At 37.3% G+C, this 25,497-nt stretch overlaps 1 protein-coding gene across 2 annotated transcripts in view; it reads right to left on the reverse strand.

The window, feature by feature from the left end:
- Nucleotides 1-24,830, reverse strand: part of LOC131074675 (probable protein phosphatase 2C 25) — a 91,270-nt gene extending 66,440 nt beyond the window's left edge. For both annotated transcript variants that reach the window (XM_058011349.2, XM_058011348.2), the window contains exon 1: nucleotides 24,108-24,830. In XM_058011349.2, coding sequence (XP_057867332.2) covers nucleotides 24,108-24,399 — 292 coding nt within the window. In that variant the 5' untranslated portion in view covers nucleotides 24,400-24,830. The remainder of the gene's footprint in view (nucleotides 1-24,107) is intronic.
- Nucleotides 24,831-25,497: the final 667 nt, after the last annotated feature.

The following is a 25,497-nucleotide window of genomic DNA, read 5'->3' on the forward strand; positions in this document are numbered from 1 at the left end:
CCACTGCCATCTCAGTATGTGAATTGAAGAATCTTGTAATTTGTAAAATTGGCATCCTAGTGGAAAATTGGGAAGAGGGTCTAGTCATCAGATTCAATTGTGTCTCCTCCTCTGCCTAGAAGGTGTCGCACTTGTGACCCCACCCTACCACTAGACTGCAGTAACTCCTCCTCTGGCCCATTTTGGACATCATCTGCAATGATGTCCTCCAATTCAAACTCTCCTACTTCTATTGCATCTATTCTTGGAAATTAATCCTTGCATGGATGAATGTTAGTGCGTACTCCACATTGTTAGTTATGTGTGTACATAAATAACATGTTGAGAGAATAATGTGAGTGATATATAATCATATTAGATTAGTAAGTTCTTACTTATTATTTAGGAGAATTATTATATAAGATATCCAATATATATGTAATTCATATTACTGTAATAACTGTAGAAGATGATTGATTGATTCCTATGTATCAGCCTTTGGTCCTACTTCATATCATGTTTTTAATATGGTGTTGGAGCAAGTTTCTTGAGAGACCCTCTCTATTCGCCCTCCATTCAATTGTTGCTTGTTAAAATGGCACAAACAAAAGTTATGCAGAGCCAACCACATGCAACAACCATTAATTTGTCCATCCACTATTATTGCATTTTCTTAACAATTTTGCAGTGCAATCCATGTTCAAACTTGCTGACATTCATCATGCACCAGCATTCTCTTCTTGTTACACTGTTCACTCTTTCTGCTATGTACATTCTATTTTGTTCAGAATTTTTCTTCATACCCAAAATCAAGAAAATTAGAAAAAAAAAAAAAGAGGTTTGATTTTCTATTTCTAGGCATTTTCTTGTCCTAGATTATTATACTGTTGGAAGAGAGTGTAAAGGTGTTTGTTTATTCTAGTTAACTTGGAGTGTAGATTTACATCCCTTTGAATCCCCTTTATCATGCATTGAAGAAAAATTGAAGCCACACATTTGTTTGGTGTTTCTACTTTTGCAGTCTCAAGACAGTAGAAGAGATTGCATTCATTTTTGCTGCTTGCGTTTGTCTCCTACTGCAAGAGAATTACTGTTGGTATTTGTTATCAATAGTGTGTAGTTATTTGTTTGAAGATATGCACAAACCTGTAGAGGCAACAAAAAGATTAAAAGAACCCATAAGCCACAAAGGACAATAGACCGTAGACCTCTATGGTGCCCTAACAGTAAATTTTGTTTATGTTTGAACTTATATATACAAATGTGTTGTTCAAGTGTTCTATCAACACAACTTGATTGTGGAAGTTATTGCATTGGAATGCTTGGCATATTGGCTTTTCCAGTAGACAATGTACTTATCGGAGCCAGACATTCTCTATCTAGATCAATTTCTTGGCCACCACATATAAGGCTACCATTGTTGGAAAAGAGCAAAGGTATCTGAGATCTTAACTTGCAAAATATATTGTGGTTTGATCATTGTGAAGAAGCAACGATTCTGTTCTCACTAGAATAGTGTAATATCCCCTTTTGGGATATACCTGATTTTGCCCAAAAATAACAATTCCAACAAATGCAATTTATTTACAAATAGAATTCTCTACTAAAAGTATATAGTTGTAATGCCAATTTAGACAAAATCCTAATTTAGGTCTTATAAACAATATTAATTAACATCAAAGCATTAATATCAAGTATTTATGGTTATATACATATAATCTTTATTAAAATCAAACTATCTTAAAATCATTCATATCTTATTCCCATGGTCAACCATATTAGGAAACCGATGGAAAAGCTCGATAAGATGCCAGGAGACTATCTTCCTCAACCAAGCCCAAGGGCATGGAATGAACCTCTAATCCATTCAGCCCCTTGGCCCACAAGTATGACAGGACCTCCAGTCCATCCATCTTGGGGTGGTATACTTGATGAGGGAAGAGCGGTACTGCTGCATCTTCCTATAACATTTCACATTGATTCCAAACATGGTTGCTGATGGAAATTAGGTAAATAATTACTTATCCTATATTTCTAATCTTAAACTTATCTCACAATATTTTATTGCTGATGAAAATATTTATTTCTGCCTTTTTCTTTATTGCTTTTCAGATTTCCCTTGATATTAAAGGCTGCTATTCTTAATTTCTAACTTAGGTTTATTCCTGAATTCTTCTCCAATTCAAACTTGATTATTCCCCATAGATGTCTTGCCTATTAATTTCTTACTCCATTTATACCTTCATATCTAATTGAGGAAAAACATCTCTTGAAATGAGATATCCTAAGGGTCATGTCTCTTAATCACTGCCTTTTGAGAGTCAATAATCGCTATCCTTTACTCACTAATCGCTGCCTTAACTAACATATAACTATCAGCATAATTGCTGTCTTTGTGAATCACTTATTGCACATATGACTTGAGCGATTAAACCTTTATTTGTATGCCTTTGTCTTGGGTATTAATAGGGAAGTCAGCCAAGAATGGGTTTAGTAGTATGCTCACAAAACACAAATAATTCCTCCTTGGGCAGCAATACGATAGAATGCTAAAACACAGGCAGTCATATTGATTTAAATATGAATTTGACTTGATAAATGAGAAGTAAGTCGGCCACCTTTTGATAGAATAATTTAATTATAAGGCAAAGGGATGCGATCTTGTCTTTCACTAAGGCCTGTTATCCTTAGTTGTTAGTTGTAATTAGGGTGAAGAGCGGATTCCAATTGCCTAAGGCAACATTGGAATCCACCCTTTAGGGCTGGGCCCCCTTTTCCCTCACACGCCACTCTTAGGGCTGGGCCCTCTCTCTCACGCCAACCTCAAATAGGGCAGACCCTATCCTCACGCCACTTGATGTGGCTTTATGAAACGTGCTAAGGAATAAATAATAAATGAAGTTTATTTATGCTAAGCCGACTTTAGAGGTTTACATCTAGAGGAAGATATATATATGGGTGCATCAAATGAAGTAAAGTAATTCATATCACATACACAATGCGATCTGCTCTCCTACACTTGGCGAATCTGCTCCTTGTTGAACTGCAAGAACATTTAGTTACATGCTACTTCAGCCTGTTGAAGTTATCTTCTGCTGATGGATGTCTTGATCATCTACAACTAGGGCATCACTCTACATCACCTTGGCAACTTGCTGTTTGGACAGCAATCAGAGATAAGTGTTGTAATCAGAATATTGTGTTTAAAGCATAATCAGATCTGAGGATCTTTCTTGCTGGGTTTTTCCTCCTAGGAGGTTTTCCCAGGGTACTTGTGTGTTGTATGTTCATTTTGTTCATTTCTTTACTCTTACTTAATTCTGGAAATTCCTAAGTACTAACAGCAATTAATATTATTCTGGAAATTAAGTTAAATTTCTATTTTCTGAGTATTGAATTAATCTAAAAGACTAAAATTAACATTAGTTTGGCCAGGATATAACAAATGGATGTGTTCATTGATTCATCAATTCAGTACAAAGATGGACCAATCATAGATCAAGCGAGTAATAGTTGCTTCTAGACATTCCCTACTCCATAATAAGGTTTAGGCAAGCCATCTGGGAAAACTTGAGTTTTTTATCTGTATCTGGTTAGCCACACTCAACCTGGAATGTAGGCACTCAACTTGTGCAACAAAATTTAGATGGTTGAATGGAGCTATAGGGAACTCAAGACTCTTGCATTAAAGGCAATTGCCACTGCTATTGTTTTTTAGATGAAACTGTAATCCTTGAGTTCAATCAATATACATCTAGATCACGGTGGGAGAGGGCAACAACTAACAGAAAGGATCGTCATGAAAAAAATTGTAAGGAGTCCTGATTGGCAAAGAATTAGGAATTGTTGTTCAAAAATGCTCACTGGAACAAGGCATTGGCAGACCATTTCTTCTTTCAACCATTTAGTACACCCATGCTTAGTTAAATGGTTTGAAAATGTTTACAGTTTTGATTTTTTAATTGTTGGCCTACATGTTTAAAGAGATCCTAATATTTACGAAGCATGACCTTGAGTTGATATATTCTACTATTTTTTAACATCATCTTTTTGTAGTTGGCAAGATAAGTGTATTTTTGCAGCACTAAGGATATACTTGCATATCAATTAGAGATGTTTTTGAATTAATGATTTCCAAAATATTTGTACAATGGGCAAGGCTATTAATTTATGGGATTTTGTGATGAACCCTCGCTGGTTCAATCCTTCAACCTGCAGTAATTTATTATTCTCTTTTTTGTGTTTTAAATATTAGAGATGGTCTTTCAGAAATAGACAGAAGTTGCAGAAGGGTTTCTTTAATTCTCAACACATATTGAAAGAATACATGAAATTAATCAACAGAAGCAATAAACTGGAGAATTTAGAAGCATACCCGTAGGTCCTTAGCCAATTTATCAAATTAAAAGAATTCAATCAGCAACTTACAAAGTTCTGATTTTTTATTCTGAAACAATTCAGATCTGCTCTTATTTAATACTATGGCACCCAAACAGTGGAAGATGGAGCCAATAAATGAGCAAGCTGTGTGTTTGGGAAAAGAAACCTCCAAACCACAAAAAAATTAACAGCAAAACAGTAAATAGGAAACCTGCAACAAATCTGCCTTGTAAGAAGCCAAATCTGCCCCAATTTAATTCAATTTGACTTCTGAATGAATTTGATTGATCTTTCACAATCTCAAAGCTACTGAATTCTGAAGAATGCACACTCTCCAAAACAGGTCCAAACCCTAGCCGCCATAGCCAAGTGCTCAGAAGAAATGTCAAATGCTCAATATCAATGAATGAGGTTTAATTTCATCTTGGCTGCCTAAATACCCAAAAAGTATGATTTTTGGCAATTAGGTTTTTAAAAATCATAACTTGCTTTTAGGATTTCCAACTTAACCCTAAAAGCAACGCCCAACTTAGGAGATATTAAATTTTCACTTAAATAAATTTCAGTGATGCACTTTGTGGTTTTATTTTAATATTTCATTAAAATATTAATTGTCTATGGGAACCACTTAAAAATTCATATCTCCCTCATTATTGCTCAGAAACTGAATCTGTCATAAGCTGGGGCCACAGTTCGCCATGCCAATGAAAATTGGACCATGTCTATTTTTAGTAGTTTTTCCCTAAAAATTAGGAAAACCTCATATAATGTTGGAAACTAATGAAACGAAGACCAGAACTGAACTCAACACTGAACTAGAACAAATAGACAGACCACTCCTCAAGATACTAGATCACTGACCCCCTTATCCATACCTTGTTAGCCTACAAGGGTCCAAAAATAGGCTAACTCCTCAAACCACTGTCCCTGACTAGGATGGGGACATTACAGTCCGCCCTCCCAGAATTTGTTTGTCCTCCAGCAAACTCAATGCTAGATGTTGTAAAATGCTATCACACTCCCAAGTAGCATCCTCTATCGGCAGATCCTTCCATTTAAACAAAAATTCCCTGATGACACTTCTCCACAAATGTCGCTCTCTGAACTCAAGAATGGCCTCAGGTACTAGCACTAACTTCCCCTCATCATCTAGGGGTGGTAAAACTGCAAAAGGAACTATTTGTTGTCCCAATGCCTTCTTAAGGCATGACACATGGAACAAATTATGAACCTTACTATCAGTCGGTAAATCTAACTCATAAGCCACCTGGCCAACTCGCCTGGTAATCCTGAAAGGACCATAATAACGTGGCTTGAGTTTCTCTGAGCCCTTCTTCCTAAGAGAGGACTGTCTATAGGGTTGTAGCATCAGATACACCATATACCCAATCTCAAAATATCGCTCAACCCTCCTCTGATCAGCATATTGCTTTTGTTGATTCTGAGCCTTCTGAATATTATCACGAAGTGCTCTCATAATATCCTGGTTCTCCTGTAACAAATTCCCAACACTCGGTACTCTGCAATCACTCATCAATAAATCCAGAAAACTAGGAGCGTCATATCCATACAAAGCTCTGAAAAGTGTCATCTGAATAGTCATGTAGTGAGTGGAATTATAACAATACTCACACCAATGTAACCACTTCACCCAAGCCTTCTGCTGCCCTGAAATGTAGTTCCGCAAGTATCCTTCCACCCATTTGTTGACAATCTCTGTCTGTCCATCAGTCTGGGGGTGGTAACTGGTACTCGGAGTGAGCTTTGTCCCGCAAAGTCTTAATAACTCCTGCCAGAAGTGACCCATGAACATGTTGTCCCTATCACTGACAATACTCCGAGGTAAACCATGCAATCTGAATACCTCACGAAAGAAAAGATCAGCCACCTGTCCAGCTGAATAAGTAGTCGTGATTGGGAAGAAATGTGCATACTTCGTCAACTGATCAACTACCACATAAATGTCGTCTCTCCCTTGAGCTTTTGGCAAGCTCATAATAAAGTCCATAGACACGCATTCCCACTTCCTGTCAGAAATAGGAAGTGGCTGAAGTAACCCTGCAGGAAGGTTGTCGGTTTAGGGTTTAGGGTTTAGGCGCTCCTGCTTGTTCTGCTGGCAGATAGAACACTCTCTAACGTACTGAAGAACATCAAACTTGAGACCCTTCCAAGAGAATCTCTCCCGTACCTACCTATAAGTCTTAAAGTAACCGGGATGTTCAGCCATAGGTGAATCATGGAAAGTCCTCAATACTATGCACTTCACCTCAGAACCTGGGACTAGAAATATCCTCTCTTTGTAAATGATGTGGTTATTCACAAGAGAGTACCTGTTGTCCTGTACCAGAGGCACATGGATTCTTGGCATACTCTGCTATAATCAAGTGTTTCCAATCTTTGGAAACAGCTGCCATGGAGCTCAAATGGGGACGGCGAGATAAAGCATCAGCAACAATGTTTTGAGTCCGTTTGACATAGGAGATGTCAAAATCATAGGACTATAACTTACTGACCCACTTCTGTTCACGTTCATATAGATCCCGTTGTCCAAGGAAATGCTTCAAACTATTATGATCAGTTTTGACACAAAACTTGCTGCCAACTAAATATTGTCTGAACTTGGCCATTGCATGCATGATGGCCAACATTTCCTTATCCTAAATACTATTAGCTCCTCTCCGGACCCCGAACCTTCCTGCTCTCATAAGCTATAGGATGACGATCCTGCATAATTACTGCACCAATACCCTCTCCACATACATCACAATGAAGCTCAAAAGGTTTGGTGAAATCGGGTAAAGCAAGAATTGGACATGTAGTCATCAATTGCTTGAACTTCTCAAAACACTCATGTGCGAGAGGTGTCCAAACAGATGCACCCTTCTTGGTCAAATCAGTAAGTGGTGCGGCATGCCGTGAAAAACCACTAACAAACCGACGGTAGAAGGCACATAAACCAACAAATCCCCTGAGTTGAGTCAAGGTCTTAGGCATAGGCTAGTCAACAATGGCACAACCTTATCAAGATCCATGAGAACTCCCTCTCTGCTGATTATGTGACCCAAATACAAAAGTTCTGCCATTCCCAATGCACACTTGGACTCTTTGGCGTAAAAGGACTCCCTGTCAAGTATGCCTAAAACAGTATCCAAGTGAACCAGGTGCTCCTCCCAAACCAAAATGTCATCAAAGAAAACTAGAACAAATCTCCTCAACTGAGACTGGAAGACCCTGTTCATAGTGGACTGAAAGGTGGTTGGTGCATTGGTCAACCCAAAACGCATAACCAAAAACTCATAGTGTCCACAATGACATCTGAATGCAGTCTTCTCAATATCCTGCTCCCTGACACTGATCTGATGATAACCTGTCCTCAAGTCAATCTTGGAGAAATAACAAGCTCCGTGAAGCTCATCTAACAACTCATCGATGAGAGGAATGGGATAACTGTTCTTTATAGTCCTTCTATTCAGCATACGGTAATCCATGCACATTTTGAGTGTGCCATCTTTCTTCTTCACCAAAACAACTGATGAAGCGAAAGGAGACTTACTTGGCCTTATGTGTCCCATTGCTAGAAGTTCTTTGATAGTTTTCTCAATTTCATCTTTAAACCGCTTAGGGTGCCGGTAAGGTGTAATCATGATGGGTTTGGTGCCCTCTTCAAGCTCAATAATGTGCTCTATGCCTCTATCAGGAGGCCTACCAGGAGGTATGTCACTAAACACCTTTGTATGCTTAACTCTAAGCTCCTGAATATCTGAATGGTAAGGTGTTTTATGCTGCTCCTCATAAGTAGGCATTAGTTTACACTCTGCTGCCCAATCCACCATGTCATGTATGATAAGTCTCTCCATTCTTTTAACAGTGATTAATTTTAAGTTGCTGGCCTTGATAGCTTTAAGAACATGATTAGTCCCATCAACCTTGAATTTCATCTCCATATCTCTAAGGTTGACTGTAAATTCACCTATTGCATGAAGCCACGTCATGCCAAGGACCACATCCATGTTTCCCATGTTAACCACATAAAAATCAGCTTTGAATTCATAATTATTGAGTTTCATGGGTAGGTCTGAAATCATTCTATCACAAGTCAGCACATTACCATCAGCAACTTTCACCCTTATGCCTTCAAACTCTTGAGTTTGAATCCCGCGCTTCTCCACCAACTATGCATCTATGAAATTATGAGTTGCACCTGTATCAAGTAGAGAAATGACTCTTTGACCAGCCAAGAGTCCACGCAACCCAAAAGAACCTTCTCCTTGCATGCTAGACATATGAACTTCCCATATATCGAATTCTCCTTCATTTTCAACTCCTTTTTCTGAATTTTCAGTCTCGAAATCATCTTTATCAGCATGCTGGTCTGTGTTATCAGTCATGTTTTCTCCCTCATAAAACCACTCCATATTCCTATTTTGACCCTTAGGCTTGAGGGGACAATCATGGTTTTGATCATAAGGGCCCTTACAATGAAAACACAGCTTTCTTCTACGCAAATCATTAAGTGTTTCCCTATCCAAAGGTGCTGCAAACTTCCTCCCTTTGTCCACATTTTCTGATTTCATTTGATCAGACTTGTTGTCATTAAATGATGAGGACGGTTTTGAGTTGTTTGGAGTGAACTTACTACGAGGAGAGGTCAGTTCCATGCTACGTGCCTTCCTCATGGCTTCTTGCAAGGTAGGGGGATCAAAAGCCTTAATCCAAACTTTCATAGGCTCATAAAGACCTTCAACAAAAAGAATAACCAACCTTCTCTCTGAGATGTTAGTTACCATAACTGAAAGCTTTTGAAATTCACTAATATAAGATTCCAAACTGCCCGTTTGTTTCAGCAAAGCTAAATCCCTGAAATACAACTCTGGATCTCTTTCATCAAAACGCTCAACCAATCTGTCAATGAATTATTGGTATGTAGTAATAAGGTCATGATGCAAAGTCACCGTCCCATGGTGCCACCAATCATGGGCTACCCCATCCAAATACAAAGCTGCAAACTTAATAGCATCTTCTTCTGGCATAGGACGTAGGTTCAAGGAAGTATCCAACTTGCTAATCCAAGCTCTAGTTGTAACTCTACCGCTGCCATCAAAAGTAGAAAGTGTGAGCTTGTTGATTGCATATTTGAGATCATTAGTTTTGTTCCAAGGTTTCTGATTATTCCAATTCCTGTTATGATCTCTCTTCTGACTAATTTACCTGTCAAAGCTAAGGTGATCCTGAACTCTCTATGGTAATCTATCCCACTCATCATGCATTGCCATGATATTGTCACCAAAACCCCTGTCATCTCCAACTTCGGAATCAACCTCATCTTCAGGTTCAACTCTGACAAAGGTGGGGCGTGTGGGTCTGTCATATGTACGTGTGTTAGTCACCCGAGCTCTGGAATGACCAACAATACTGCCGTTCTCTTCTTGATTCTGATCATTACCCTTAGGTATTGAAAGTTGTTGTATGGCGATGGTCAACTGTTACAATACTGTTGCTACCTGTTGTTGTCCAGATGCTATACCTCTCATGACCTCCCTTGCCTCGTTGTCATCATTCTATGTAGTGTTTCTGGTGGCTTCTTCATTCCTATCACCCATATTTTCAATTTGGTTCTAACCAAAATGAAATTGGTTTCTCTGAGAACCGAATCTCGTGCGGGTATAAAACCTGTCATGCCCAAACTGTTGGTGATGCATATAAAATCCCCTAACCCTCCAGGATGGCAGGATCAGAGCTCTGATACCACTGTGATGAACCCTTGCTGGTTCAATCCTACAACCTGCTGTAATTTATTATTCTTTTTTTTGTGGTTTAAATATTAGAGATGGTCTTTCAGAAATAGACAAAAGTTGCAGAAGGGTTTCTTTAATTCTCAACACATATTGAAAGAATACATGAAATTAATCAACTGAAGCAATAAACTGGAGAATTTAGAAGCATACCCGTAGGTCCTTAGCCAATTTATTGAATTAAAAGAATTCAATCAACAACTTACAAAGTTCTGATTTTTTATTCTAAAACAATTCAGATCTGCTCTTATTTAATACTACGGCACCCAAATAGTGGAAGATGGTGCCAATAAATGAGCAAGCTGTGTGTTTGGGAAAAGAAACCTCCAAACCAAAGAAAAATTAACAGCAAAACGGTAAATAGGAAACCTACAACAAATCTGCCTTGTAAGAAGCCAAATCTGCCCCAATTTAATTCAATTTAACTTCTGAATGAAGCCAACCAAGCTGCAACAATTCGATTGATCTTTCACAATCTCAAAGCTACTGAATTCTGAAGAATGCACGCTTTCCAAAACTGGTCCAAACCCTAGTTGCCATAGCCAAGTGCTCAGAAGAAATGTCAAATGCTCAATATCAATAAATGAGGTTTAATTTCATCTTGGCTGCCTAAATACCCAAAAAGTACGATTTTCGGCAAGTAGGTTTTTAAAAATCATAACTTGCTTTTAGGGTTTCCAACTTAACCCTAAAAGCAACGCCCAACTTAGGAGATATTAAATTTTCACTTAAATAAATTTAAGTGATGCACTTTGTGGTTTTATTTTAATATTTCATTAAAACATTAATTGCTTGTGGGAACCACTTAAAAATTCATATCTCCCTCATTATTGCTCAGAAACTTAATCTGTCAGAAGCTGGGGCCACAGTTCGCCATGCCAATGAAAATAGGACCATGTCTATTTTTAGCAATTTTTCCCTAAAAATTAGGAAATCCTCATATAATGTCAAAAACTGATGAAACGAAGACCAAAACTGAACTCAACACTGAACTAGAACAAATAGACAAACCACTCCTCAAGATACTGCATCACTAACCCCCTTATCCATACCCTGTTAGCCTACAAGGGTCCAAAAATAGGCTAACTCCTCAAACCACTGTCCCTGACTAGGATGGGGACATTATAGATTTATTATTTGGTGAAAGTGACATCCAAGATTAATTTATTGGATGCAACATCAGTATAAACCAACATCCAAGGAGATTTCAAGATTTTCCATGGGGGTTGGGTGAATATGAAACAAGTGAAACTCAACAACAGAAGATGGAGGCAACAACCAACCAAAACAACTATCAATACCATGCCAAAATAAAGTTCCTCGCCCCATGTTAGCACTACTAGGGGGAATGTTCGAAATTGGTCCTCACATGGGTGAATGTTAGTATGTACAGCGCATTATTATTTGTGTAGATAAATAATATGTGATGAGAATAATGTAAGTGATGTATGATCAAATTAGATTTGTAAGTTGTTAGTTATTAGTTACAGTAGTAGCTATAGGAGAAATGCTATATATATGTAGCTCATGTTATTGTAATTAATGTAAAAGATGTCTAATTGATTTGTGTTGGAGGATCTACCTCATATCATGTTATTAACATCTACACCCTCTCAAAATCAGCAATGTCAAAATCAGCAATGTCATCCTTTATGAATATCATAATGTACATAGACTAATCACTATAGGGATCAATATAATTTGGGTCTATTAGCTCCTGCATATATTTGTCCACCTTTCTGGTGCAAAGAGGAAGGTTGATCACACAAAAAACAAGTCATTGAAACATCGTTGAGTCCACTTATTGCATTCACATCCAAAGGCATTACAACTTACAAGGTTGGACAAAATTTGAAAGGCTATCTTTTGAAGATTTGGGGTATTTCCACCCCAATCTTCCCACCAAGAACCTAAAAATAAGATATTAAAAAGTTTGAAGTAAGAATATCAATAATTGTAATTTATATTAATAATTGTAATTTGTAACTTGTAAGATTTAAGGCTCAAATTTTTGTTAAGTAGTGTCTAGGTGGATCTCACTCAAAACAGCTAATACTGAAGAAAAGAGTTTTCCCTAGCTTTCTTGTAATTTTGCAACCCTAAAAATAATGAGGTCCCTCACATCAACCTCAAGTGTCATCCTCTCCATACATGTTGAGAGGTCCTCCATAATTCCCCATTAAAAACTATGAAATCATCAAAGTAGAAAACTTGGACTTGAGTTAGTACCTTGCTACATAAATGGGTTGGTGGAGTTGATTGTTCCACCTTTGATCAATGATCTCCCAAATGGGATCAAACTTCTCTCTATCCCCTTTTTTATAGTTTTCCATGGCCTCATAAATGTATCCCGATGGATTTTGATCCCCATTCACCAAACATAAAACCCTCAACAAAGAAGCTAACACCTACAAATATTAACAAATTGAGGTTACAAACTTACAATGAAAGTAAAAACTTTTAAAATTTGAAACTAAAGGGTTAAATTTGAAATTTCAATTGAAATTTGAAGTAGCTTTGACAATCTCTACAACTCTCTTCACAAGGACATTATCAAAATTTGATTTTGTGGTCCCCTCTCCATCAACCTTCTTTGAATATATTGAGTCGAGCCATGCTTGACTCACAAATATTTGCTTCAACAATGTCAACAAACTAGTCATTGTTTGCAACATCAAAGACTTGGTTGCAAACCTTATGACACCCAATCACACAAGCTCTTTCCCCTTTGTGTGATCTCTCATTAAGCTGAGAACACAATGGCGATTAGAAATATATTTTGTGATGTTCTTTGTGTCTACTACAACCAATCTCGCCCAATCAATTTGTAATGTCCCCAATTTGAAATAGAATTTGATAATAAATAATAATAATAAAATTAAAATATTAGAAATTAAATTAAAATATAAAAGAATATAATTAAATATAATTAATATTTAATTAAGTTATTGAATGGTCAAAAGACATAAAATGAAAAGTTGTGACTCCCTCAAACATGAGATATAAAAGGGAGAAGAGAACCTATTTAAGGGGGGATAATTTGGGGAATCCGAAGTGCAGATTGTTGAGACATGGACCAGCTAGGACTCAAACCTAGGACCTTCCATACGCTGCTGGAGTGCTCTACCACTGAGCTACTTGCCCCTCTTGGACCAGTCCATCGTCGGTCCGGATGTGGCTTATTTCCAACACCAACACCCCCCTTAAGCCACACCTCTCGTGTGCTTGGGGCTCCTAGCCGGGACCTGGCTCTGATACCATGTTAAATTCGTGCTAATGTACTTTAGTTGAATGGCGCCTCTTTGCACCATATCCCGAATGAAGTGATAGTGTGTTTCCACATGTTTGGACCGGTCATGGAAAACAGGATTTACTGACATCTTTATACATCTTTGATTATCACAATGAATGGTGGTAGGACCACTAGCTTGACCAAATAATCCAACGAGGAGTTTGCGAAGCCACACTGCTTCTCTGGATGCAACAGATGCTGCAATGTACTCAGCTTCTGCAGTGTTCAATGCTACAGAAGATTGCTTTCTACATGCCCAAGAGATCACTGCAGAGCCCAAGTTGAAGCAGATACCTGAATTACTTTTCCTGATACATTCATTGTGCAATCTGTAATCTAAAAAGAGAAATATCAGTTACTTCCTTCTTTGATTCTTCACTCGAATCTCCACAATCTTTAATGAATTTAAGAATGACTCCTTGATGAGGACCCGATGATGCCCTCTAACTTCACCCCTGTCATTATCTTAATAAAAGACAAACAACAACCTGAAGGTAAGAGCTTATAAGTCTAGGGTTTTGTAAAGTTCTAACTTCCTTTCTTAAAGTATTTTGGTTTTTGATGTGATGATTTAACTCTATTCTCATCATTGGAATATAAGGAATAATTAGCGCAAGGATCTAAATTTATTGTCTTCTAGGATTAGAAATTTGCCCAAGGATTGGGCGAACTTATTCAAGAGGATATAGGGCATTTTGGTGCAGTCTTGAAGCATGCAAAAAGGGCAGATCTGATATAAATAAAGGTTAAATTGCAAATGCAAATACAATTCAATTATCCATGAAATCAACGAATTAGCTCTGCAAACAAGAGATGCAAAATCATCAAAGAAGGTTGTGCGAACTTATATCATCCCTGTTGCATTCAAGCTCATGTCATTAAATGTTGAGACATGGACCAGCTAGGACTCGAGCCTAGGACCTTCCATACGCTGCTGGAGTGCTCTACCACTGAGCTACTGGCCCCTCTTGGACCAGTCCATCGTCGGTCTGGATGTGGCTTATTTCCAACACCAATACCCCCCTTAAGCCACACCTCTCGTGTGCTTGGGGCTCCTAGCCGGGACCTGGCTCTGATACCATGTTGAGACATGGACCAGCTAAGACTCGAACCTAGGACCTTCCATACGCTGCTGGAGTGCTCTACCACTGAGCTACTGGCCCCTCTTGGACCAGTCCATCGTCGGTCCGGATGTGGCTTATTTCCAACACCAACACAGATCTGATTTGAATAAAAAATGCAGATATGATTGTGAAAGGTTGTGTCCCTTTCAAACGGCAGAAATAATGAAGAGTTGCACTCTTTCAAAGGGTGCTAATGGTGAAAGGTCGTGTCTCTTGCCAAAGGGCATACATGATGAAGAGGTGTGACCTCTCCCTCACATTGAGAGAGATAAAGGAAAGGGATCAAACGCTTCCAATGACATCACCATCAATCGATCAGATCAAATCAGAACTGTTATTAAGTTACAGGCAATAATATCTTTGTTCTTGGCTAAGTCACCAAGTTCGGCCGAATTTCATCCTTGAAGTTCGAAATTCGCCGAACTTCAAATTTTTTTTTATTTTATTTTTATTTTTTTTTATAATTTTTTGGCCTTCTTCTTCTGTTAATATTTTTTAAACACATCTTCAGTCTGTCGTGAGTCGCGGCCTGCAGGAGAAGTAGTCGCGGACCCGTGATAGTCGCAGCCTGCAGGAGAAGTTCGCTTGCAATTTTTGCCTGTCGTTCGTGCCCTAGCATATGTTTCCTATGATTTATATTTTATAAATAAGTCATCTTTTTGTAACGATTTCAAATCTATTTATCAATGTTAAACTATTTAGGCAATTTTATAGATATATTACATATATTTATTGAAACAATTTAAAAATTACATATGGCGAATTTAATTCGAATTTTATACATTTCGAATTTTTCCCTCATCGAACTTCATTCGAATTTCAAAGTTGTCGAACTTCGAATTCGAATTCGAACCTGGTGACTTAGGTTCTTGGTAGTATGCATGGGGATGTGCTTAATATGTATGCTTAATATATGAATCCTAATAATGTTCTTATGCAGAATTTAGTAGTAATATTAATATAGACTGCAATATGTATAACAGTCAAACTTAATAAAATAATTGTTCATAATCCAATTGAAGTTAGTACACTCAGCCTATAACTTAATCACTCGCTATAGCCCCTTAAGTGGAGAGGTTGGTGTTGTGTAGGGAGAGGCGGAGTAAATCCTCACAAGGTAGGTAAGTTCCAAGATGGCTAAGGACATGTATTTCCCCATGCCTTGAGGGAGAGTCCCAAGATGCGTACGAACATGCATTCCCAATGCCTTGAGGGAGCCTGCTTGTAGATGGTTTCCAAGAGCCCTATGACAAGTAATTCTCCGTCCTCCTTCGGGGTTGATGATTAGGAGAGAAGTAAGGAATTAGCTTAAGTATGTTAACTGTAAAATGTATTATGAATCATTAATTGTTTCTTAATTCAATCTAATTTAAAAGCATAGTGATGTATGTTAATCATTGGGAATTGGCAACCTCCAAGTAGGGGACATTACACAATTTTGCATATGTCCTCCAAAAGGTCAAAGTAATATGAGATGCAAGCTATGATACACGAGGATGCATCCCCGGGATTTTTTGCCCATGTCCCCATACCAGGGACAGCTCAGGGTGTAATGTCCCCTTGTTGAAATAGGATTTATTAATAAATAACAATAATGAATTAAAAAATTAAAAAATTAATATAATTAAAATTTAGTTAAGTTTAATGAATGGTCAAAAGGCATGAAATGAAAAGTTGCGACTCCCTCAAATATGAGATATAAAAGGGAGAGAAGAGAACTTCATTTGGAAAAAAAGGCGAAAAAGTAAGAAAGAAGGGGGCAAAGGAATTAAGTAAGCATTAATGGGAAGAAGATAAGGATGTGACTCTTTCAAAGGGGCAGCAATGATAAAAGGTTTTGACCATTTCGAAGGGTGGTAATTGTGAAAGGTTGTGACCATTAAGAAGAGGTGTGACTCTCCCTCACATTGGAGGATATAAAGTGGAGAAGTTTTCATTTGAGAAGGTAGGTGTTGATTTTATTGTAGATGTGGTCAGAATCCATAGGCCGACATTGATATCACAAAGGTTGTGATCATATTTATATTATTATTATGAGATAATATAATCATATTATTATGTGATAATATAATTATATTATAAGGTATAATTAGCATAATAATAAAAATATATTATTATGTGATAATATAATTATATTATAATGTATAATTATTATATTATATATTAATACAACAATTATTATATTATATTAATAATGCAATAATTGGTGGCACTTGGAAGAGTGGCGACCCTTGGTGTATAGACATCTCTCACATATACATAATGAGATGTGTGATCTCATTCAAAGGTGAACATAACAATATAACAAAATATGCATATCAATATAAATTAGAGTGCTCGGGGGAGACGAATATATCGTCTATGGTTGGGAGGGCAATAAGAGCTATTGCCTATGGTTAATCGAGCATACCAAAAAAATAACATGGTATCAGAGCAGGTTGATTTTGTGCCTATTCTCTGATAGCAATAATGTGAACAGGGCTCCAATCCACCACAAGCGACGTTTGTTATCTGACGGATATGATTTGGGCCTGCTTAAAGATGGGTTTCCTTGGTGGGCAGATTGGTGGCTAGCGTGGGACAGAGCTACGCAGTCGTAATCGCTTTCGTTTACACCGCAGAGCTTGCCCCAGCTTCTACCCACAGGATGCTCACTTGTTTTCCCGAGATCTTTGTTAACTTGGGAATTCTGCTGGGCTACGTTGCCAACTATGCATTCCAGGGCTTGCCGATGCATTACAGTTCATATCCCCAATCACGGTGACTTCATACTATCTGGAAACTATAGAAAGCACGGGAACATAATATATTTCTATAGCTCCACACAACTGGAATCATCGAGTGTGTATAAGTCAACCCTGGTAGTGATCGTCCACCTCAAGGTTGTTGCGGCTTTATTTCTCCATGCTACCGAACCTCTAAGAAATAGAGAAGTATTCATGAGCAATACAGTTCGGCATACAAACAATCAACAACATCTCTTGCTAAGAACATGATAATAACGCTGATTAATAATGAGAAAAGGTGTGATTCATTAGAGATTACTATAATACATTATACAACTTTATTAAGAACTGGGTTTGTCTGGATAAAGACAGGGACCATGTATTGCAACGACTACATTATAGAATGGACAACAGCTTCAATTTGTTAATAAGCAAACAGTTCATTATTAAAGAAGTGTAATTCACTAACAACAAATGGAGTGATTTGCATATACAAATGTAGTGATGTGTATTTGAAATATGGCTACGATCAAATAAACTCATTTAGCCGCAATTTCAAAGTCAGCCATTATAAAGGAGCAATTACAAATTAAAAAGTCGCAGATTCCATTATCTGTTTACAGCGATCATAGAGTGCAGTGATTTGATTAATGGAGCATCGATTATAACGTCTAAGCAAGCAGCGAATGATTATGAAGAATGGAGAGTCTATGACTTTGTTAAGTAAGAAGGGAGCAATAGAGAAAGTCGTCTATCCTAACAAGAACGAATCGACACAGTACAAATTGAGAATGGTGTACCGTCGAATGAGGCTGAAAATTGGACCCCTATGATTGGAGGAACAGGTGGAGATGCAAAGGCTTCACGTATTATTGTAGGTGCAGCATTAGCAGTCTGGTCAAATCAAACTTGGCTATTGCAGTTGCTTCTCAGCTTGTCAAGTTAGTCATGACTGTGAATGGTAGACACAGCCCAACTGCAGCAGAACTCCTAGCAGAAGGGATGGATACTACATGGCGTTCACATATTGCTTCAGATATACCACATTTAATTCGTGATGTTTTTCTTCTAATTGAGTACCTAAGTGGAAGTGCATCTGGAAATGCAGGTTCTATACAAAATCCAGTGATTGCCATGACAATACGAGAAACTCTGACTGGAATTCTCCTTCCAAGTTTGGCAATGGCAAATGTATTAGGATATTTGCATGTTGTTGAAAATCAAATATGGACTACAGGTTCCGATTCACCTGTCCACTTAGTGTCACTGATGACTCTTGTAAGAATTATACGAGGTGCCCCAAAAGCTATGATTCCCTACTTGGACAAGTGATACTCTGCAGACAATTGCATGGAACTCCAAACTGTGTATGGTGAAGATTATTCTTCAGGAACGGACTGTGTGAAGAGTTAAGGAAGAAAATTGGCAGGCCATTATATGGGAGATCTGATTGTCGTCCCCATCATGCATGGTGCTTGCTATATGAGCATGTTCAGGCTCTCACGTGAAGAGCATAAGGCCTTCGGGGGAAGACCTTTCACCGTTAAGCTTCCTTTAATTCTGTGAATCACCATCAGAGATCTGAGATCCCCATCTAGCTAGATGGCTTACCTCATCATCAGATATTCATGAATCTGAGAACATGAGACTGCAGCAGTAAATGTGGAATCGACCTGCAGTCACTCTGATTTTGACAGTGATTGTCAGCCAGAGCAGAATGCTCGGCCTGATCGTGTCCCTCCTAGAGTGGATGTGGACATAGGTCCTGAGAAATCGTCAATAAAGAGATAAGTGTTTTATGCTTATATTCTGAAATAATGTTCTTAAATTCTTATGCAGTTGTTAATTCATAACATTGGGATGGTGAACTTTGTATGCTTCTAGCATTGATATTTCCCTTCAGATAAGTTAGTTCTATGAACTAGTTGTAATCTCTCTTTGAAATGCTTTCAGGACGGATCAGGAAGCACAGAGATTGCATTCAAGGAAGGAAGACCTTGATAATGGCTGCCATGAGATTGAGTTGGTGACTGAAGACGTTTTCTCGAAGAGGAGGAATTAACATTCAAAGGGACCCTGATTTTTCAGCTTCAGAGGGAGTCTGACAAACCATCTGAGGTAACCTTGGACAAGGAGGTCAGAAGGTTGATGCAAGCCCTTGTTAATGCATTATTCTTTGTGAGAGAAGTTTGAGGTGTAAGCCCTTGTTCCACCATCTGGGATGAGCCATGGTGGATGCACCCTCTGAGATGAGTCATTGTGGATGTCATGTGTGTGATGCAATGACAACACTACATGAGAGAGTCCGTGGTGATTTTCTTGTACTTGTGTGTTTACCCTCTGGATGAGCCATGGTGAATATCATTGTGAGGTGATGATCTCACAATGATGAACACTTGTGCATCTTACCATCATTGTGAGGTGACGATCTCACAATAATGGTTGATATCTCGTGAGGCGATATCTATGGATAAGCCATAATGGTGGATATCACGTGAGGTGATATCTATGGATAAGCCATAATGGTGGATATTACATGAGGGGATATCTATATATAAGCCATAATGGTGGATATCATGTGAGGTGATATCTATGGATAAGCCATAATGGTTGATGTCACAGTGAGGTGATATCTATTCTTTCACCATTCATGGGAGTAGCCATGGTGGTTGTGTTCATTTGTATTTCCATTCATGGGAGTAGCCATGATGGACCCACCCTCTGGGAGTAGCTAGGTGGATGTCATGTAAGAGAGTCCATGACAACATCACTTTGTGACCGTCATGATGAGATGACGACATCACGTTGAGTGACTCCGTGATGGGCACTTGTGTTTATATTCTTTTCATTCATGGGTGTATCCATGATGGATGTCATCATGTTATGTGCATTCATGATGAACTCTGTTCCACCCTTTGGGAGTAGCCATGGTGGATGTCATTCCATGTCTCGGATATGAGCAAGGAGTCCTCCCTAGCCAAGAGGGAGTGTTGATGTGTATAGCTAAAGTTGGATCCTTGTTTGGGCCAACCTAATGAAGAAGTGCTTCATTAAATATAAATATCGAGTAGGATTCCTCCCTAGCTAAGAGGGAGTGTTGATTTTATTGTAGTTGTGGTCAGAATCCACAAGCCGACATTGATATCACAAAGGTTGTGAACATTTTTATATTATTATTATGAGATAACATAATTATATTATTATGTGATCATATAATTATATTATAATGTATAATTATTATATTATATGATAATACAATAATTATTATATTATAATAATAATGTAATAATTGGTGCCACTTGGAAGAGTGGCGACCCTTGGTGTATAGACATCTCTCACATATACATAATGAGATGTGTGATCTCAGATGTGTGATCCCATTCAAAGGTGAACATAACAATATAACAAAACATGCAGATCAATATAAATTAGAGTGCTAAGGGGAGACGAATATATCGTCTATGGTTGGGAGGGCAGTAAGAGTTATTGCCTATGGTTAATCGAGCATACCAAAAAAATAACAGTAGGATCCATGGAATAGAAAAAAATATCTGAAGCGTTAAATGCAGATTCAGGAGCAGACCTAAAACATAATTATAAGAAAATCTGGAAGAATGATATGAACATTTATCAAAGAGATCAGAACACAAATACAAATCTGCAAACAATAATAAAGCAGGCATCAAAGGAAAAGAAGAGGAAACATTAAATCAATAACCAGAGAATCAAACCTGATGGAATAGAAAGGATTCTCATACACACATATATATCTGAGTATAGGTAGCAGATCAGATTGATATAAACAGCAGACCTGTGCATTTAAAGAGCGAAACAACATCTAATTGAATCTGTCCAAATTATTACAGCAGACTGAATGTACATAACTGCAATAATTCTACAAGTATATTGGGCAAGATTTGGTGTCCTCCCAAAAGGGGACATTACACAAGGACATTTCCTCAGGTCTGCCACTATAAACAGTACATGCTTTAAACAATTTATTGTGGTTTCAATGAAAGTATAGACTAACAATCCACAAGAATGCATCCAGCATTTGATAACATAAAGATTGTTGTGTTTTAAGGATTCTATAATGTATATGTCAATATGATGAATGATTCTATAATGTATATATATTTTTATACAGCCGTCTCTTTTGCCGTCCCTCGCCGTCCCCAAAAATGGCCTCAAAAAATCCTGTCCCCGAAACAATTCCCCCCATCCTCGCGTCCAGGAAACTTGATGGATCATAGCATGCAAGGGGTCCAAAAGAGTGACAAATGCCTTCCTGAAACAATGTCCCAACTACTATATATGTTGTCACATTATCAGTGACAATTTGCAATGCATTCTCTATGCCCATCTTTAAGACAACCTCCTCCGACATTTGGCCCAAAGCGTTTGCAATCTTTATTTTGTTAAAAGCACTAATTGACTTCAAAAACCATCTCACCATTTGAAGTTGCCAAAAAGTTAATGAGGATGTTGTTCTTTCCATCCATACACCCATTTGAAAGAATGGTGCCTCTGAAATTTAACCATTGCATACCATATTTTATGATCTAATATTCCAGTCAGCTTATTAACCAGAAAGGGCCTAGGAAATACAACCAGATAAGCAGCCACAAGTTTACAAGCAAAGTCCAAAATGTTTAAGGTCACTGAAATAACAGGTCTCATGTGTTCTTCACAAACACTAAAAAACTATATACTGTAGACTAAAGTTTTTACTTGCTAGGACTGAATGAACCTTCCATAAAGAGTGAGGCAGGTGCCATAAGTGGAGGAGCAAAGTAGTGTCAATTGGTTTACACACATTTTCAGTAGAGTGGAGGAAAGAAAATAAAAACTGGATATGATTTCTCAGACTAGTAAAAGATGTGATGATTTGTCACAACAAGGGAGAGCAAATTAAAGGTCATATGTCATTTATAATAATAATTCTTCAAGGTGAATGAAAGAATACAAATAGAAGGACTGACTATCAAATGAAAATCAAAATATTGATAGGCAAAATTCAAGATATAATCATTGGACATATACGCAAGAATTTAAACAAATGCTTCGAAAGCTAGCAAATGTGAAGATCAAACCCTTAAAGAAAATCAAAGTGAAAGAGTAGGGGAATAGAAAGAACATGTATTATATCCATGTAAAGTAACTTATGAGAGCCTTGCTAGACTCACCATGTCCCAAGCAACATTATTTAAGATATCATACTTTTGCAAAATCTTACAAACCCAACTCTATTGTAAGACTTATAAAGAGAAGCAAAGCTTAACAAAAGAAACAGGAGATTGTGGACATGGGTGGATAATTCTTCCCTAAGGCCATCAAGGTCGACAATGTTTCCTTATTTTATAGAAGATTTTGTATTAATGTTTGGAATCACTTTCCATAATCTAAGGTTAGTAAATAAGCCCATGCAAAGCTGATTTTCTGCACCTTTGCAATTTTTCCAATGAACCACAGAAGAAGCTGAGCACTTTATGATCAATCTACTATTTTTCCCAGTTTCAGCCTTTCTTCAAACCAAAGTATTTAGGAAAAAATTTAAAGCATCTAAGATACAGAAATATTTTTAAAGCAGTTGAGGTTTTCATAAAATAACTTAGAAAAAGTACACACCAAAAATTCATACAACTTACATTGTTTTTTATCAGAAGGATTGTTTTTCCTTCTATACTTATAAAATTTGTAAAAATATTGTGTCTTAAAAAAAAGCATTAAAGTCAATGTCAAAAATAACATAATTTACTTTTACAATCATAGCAGATAAAAAACTAGCACATCTATCTTTACAAAAAAACTATCTAAAATACATGGAGAAATGTTCTTTTCAACACAACTATTCTGCTTATATATGACATTAGATTTTAATAAGGTGCTCAACAAGAATATTTCTTAAAATATTTAAAAAGAAAAAATTGTAAAGATAAATAAGCTGTAGGAAAAAAAAAATCATTTAAATTACAGAAGAAATAATGGGAGACCGAGCAAGTAAATATGTTTATTAGTAATAAGTCTTTTTATTATAAGAATCTATTTTTCTTTTGGGTGGATGTATATTTGCCTTCTAATTAATGTCAAAAATTATATAATTGACTTTTACAAATCAAAGCAGATAAAAGAAAATCTGAAATTTTGATTTTATCTCATCAGAATTATTATACATTTTGTTTTAATTATTACTGATTATTAATTCTGAAGTGTAAGTTTCATTGCATTTTTTCACAGACCGTTTTTCATTCATATTTAGGGTCATAGTTGTGAAAATTTAGAGGGTGTTGCTGAGGAAAATTAGGAGGGGTCCCTAGATTTTATTAAATAAAATGTTAAGAAATTTTAAGTGGACGTGAAAAAATTTAAGATGAGAAGTTATAATAATTAAAAATAAATAGAAATTAAATTTAAAATAAAAAATGTTACGCACGCTGCAAACTATCAGACATTAAAGTCCGTGGTGAAAGAAACTTCAGCCCCATCTCTAAAATTTTAAAGCTAAAAATTCCTATTTTCCCGAGAAAGATTTCAATTCAATCCTATGGCTGCCGACTGGAATGTCATCGGAGTTAATATAGAGGCCATTAGACCACACTGCCTATGGTGCAATCCATCATCAGGATGAAACATTTGTTTCATCTACTCAAGCACTGTGAAAACCTGATGTTCTTAATAAATTAAGTAAGAATTTGGGCTTCAAATTCTGCAAGAGCAATAAAAATTTTCTGGAATACAAACACTGCTACTCAGCTATGAGTTTGGCATTCAATCAAATGAGGTAAATGAGTAAATTGAGGCGAGATATCCGTACTCATGAGATGCAGGAACAGATGATCGCTGACAAAGCGGGAGGCTTCGGGTCCGCCATGGCCGTCATAAATGCCAACAAAAGTGCCGTGCGGGCCTGTCTCGACCTGGCTTTGATCCTCCACCAGTGCATTCGCCTGCACAACCGCAAAGGAGAATTCTCCACAGGCATGCTGGCAAATGTCTTTGTACCACAGCAGCTCGTCATTGTGACCGCCCTCATCCTCATTCATTCGCGCATACTGCCGGACAGGCCGCCAGCATGCCGCCACCACTTTCATCAACCACGAAAACATCCCTCATCTCACCTACCCCTCCTCATTTACCCCCTAAACAGCAAACCAGAGTTCAAACAAATTGTGGATGCCCTATAGATAATCATTCACCAACTATCAATCAAAGTATTAAACCCCTACGGATTGTCAGAATCTCTTAGGGTTTGGTGCTGCTTAGGTGGCATCATCTCATATCAATCAAAACTTCAAATGAAACCATGCCATTCCAGCAGCAGCAGCAGCAGCAGAACTTTTTGGTCGAGAATTTCTCGATCATGAAATCGAAGCAGTGTGGAATGCGCAGAGCGTAATTGATCAACGCATTATTGTTGACCTGTTATGGAGGGCATTTGTTGTCAGGGTCTGAGAAAAGTTCTCTTTCAAACAAGTGTAAGCAGTCCAGCACAAATTTCAACTCGGTAGAATTCCTTTTTTAATTAGCTAAATTACAAATTTAAATATACTAATTTTACGACAATTATTTATATGGATCAGTCTGACGTGGAATTTGAATTTATTTGTTTCCCCTTTCGATTAGCTTGAATAATGTTAAGGGAAATAACATTTCCTAATGTTTAATCTACGCTAATTAAATGAATGCATGCAGCTCACGATGGATCAACCTTGATTAAAGCAAAATTCACTATTGTGAAAAGATAATTGAAAAAAAAATGTTAATTTAACTTCGAAGGTTTAAAGTCTTTAGTTTTAAAAGTAATTGGACTAGAGTATAAATTTTGATGTCATACTAAAATATGTTTTGTTTTGGGATTGAACATGATTCTTTTATTTGGAGAATGTTTTGGTATGATTAAAGTCTCTAACTTTCATACAAGTCAATCTCACAATTTTAGGTCACTTTTACACAACTTAAATATGTCATGTAACATGTAGATCTAATTTGAAGAAAGGTGCACTTTTACTCCTCGATTTATTATGATCTTTATCTTTTGTTGATAATCAAGGGTTAGTGATATTTAAAAATACCTTGAGGAAGTCATCAAATTGCAAAGGTTATGTTCTCCTAGGTCAACCGCCTTGATTGGACCGTCTTATATTCATGAAAATGGTTGAAAGTAAAAAACTCAAATAACATAGATCACCCAAGTGACTCTAATG

The sequence above is a fragment of the Cryptomeria japonica genome, chromosome 4 (genome assembly GCF_030272615.1).
Source record: "Cryptomeria japonica chromosome 4, Sugi_1.0, whole genome shotgun sequence".
Lineage (NCBI taxonomy): Eukaryota > Viridiplantae > Streptophyta > Pinopsida > Cupressales > Cupressaceae > Cryptomeria > Cryptomeria japonica.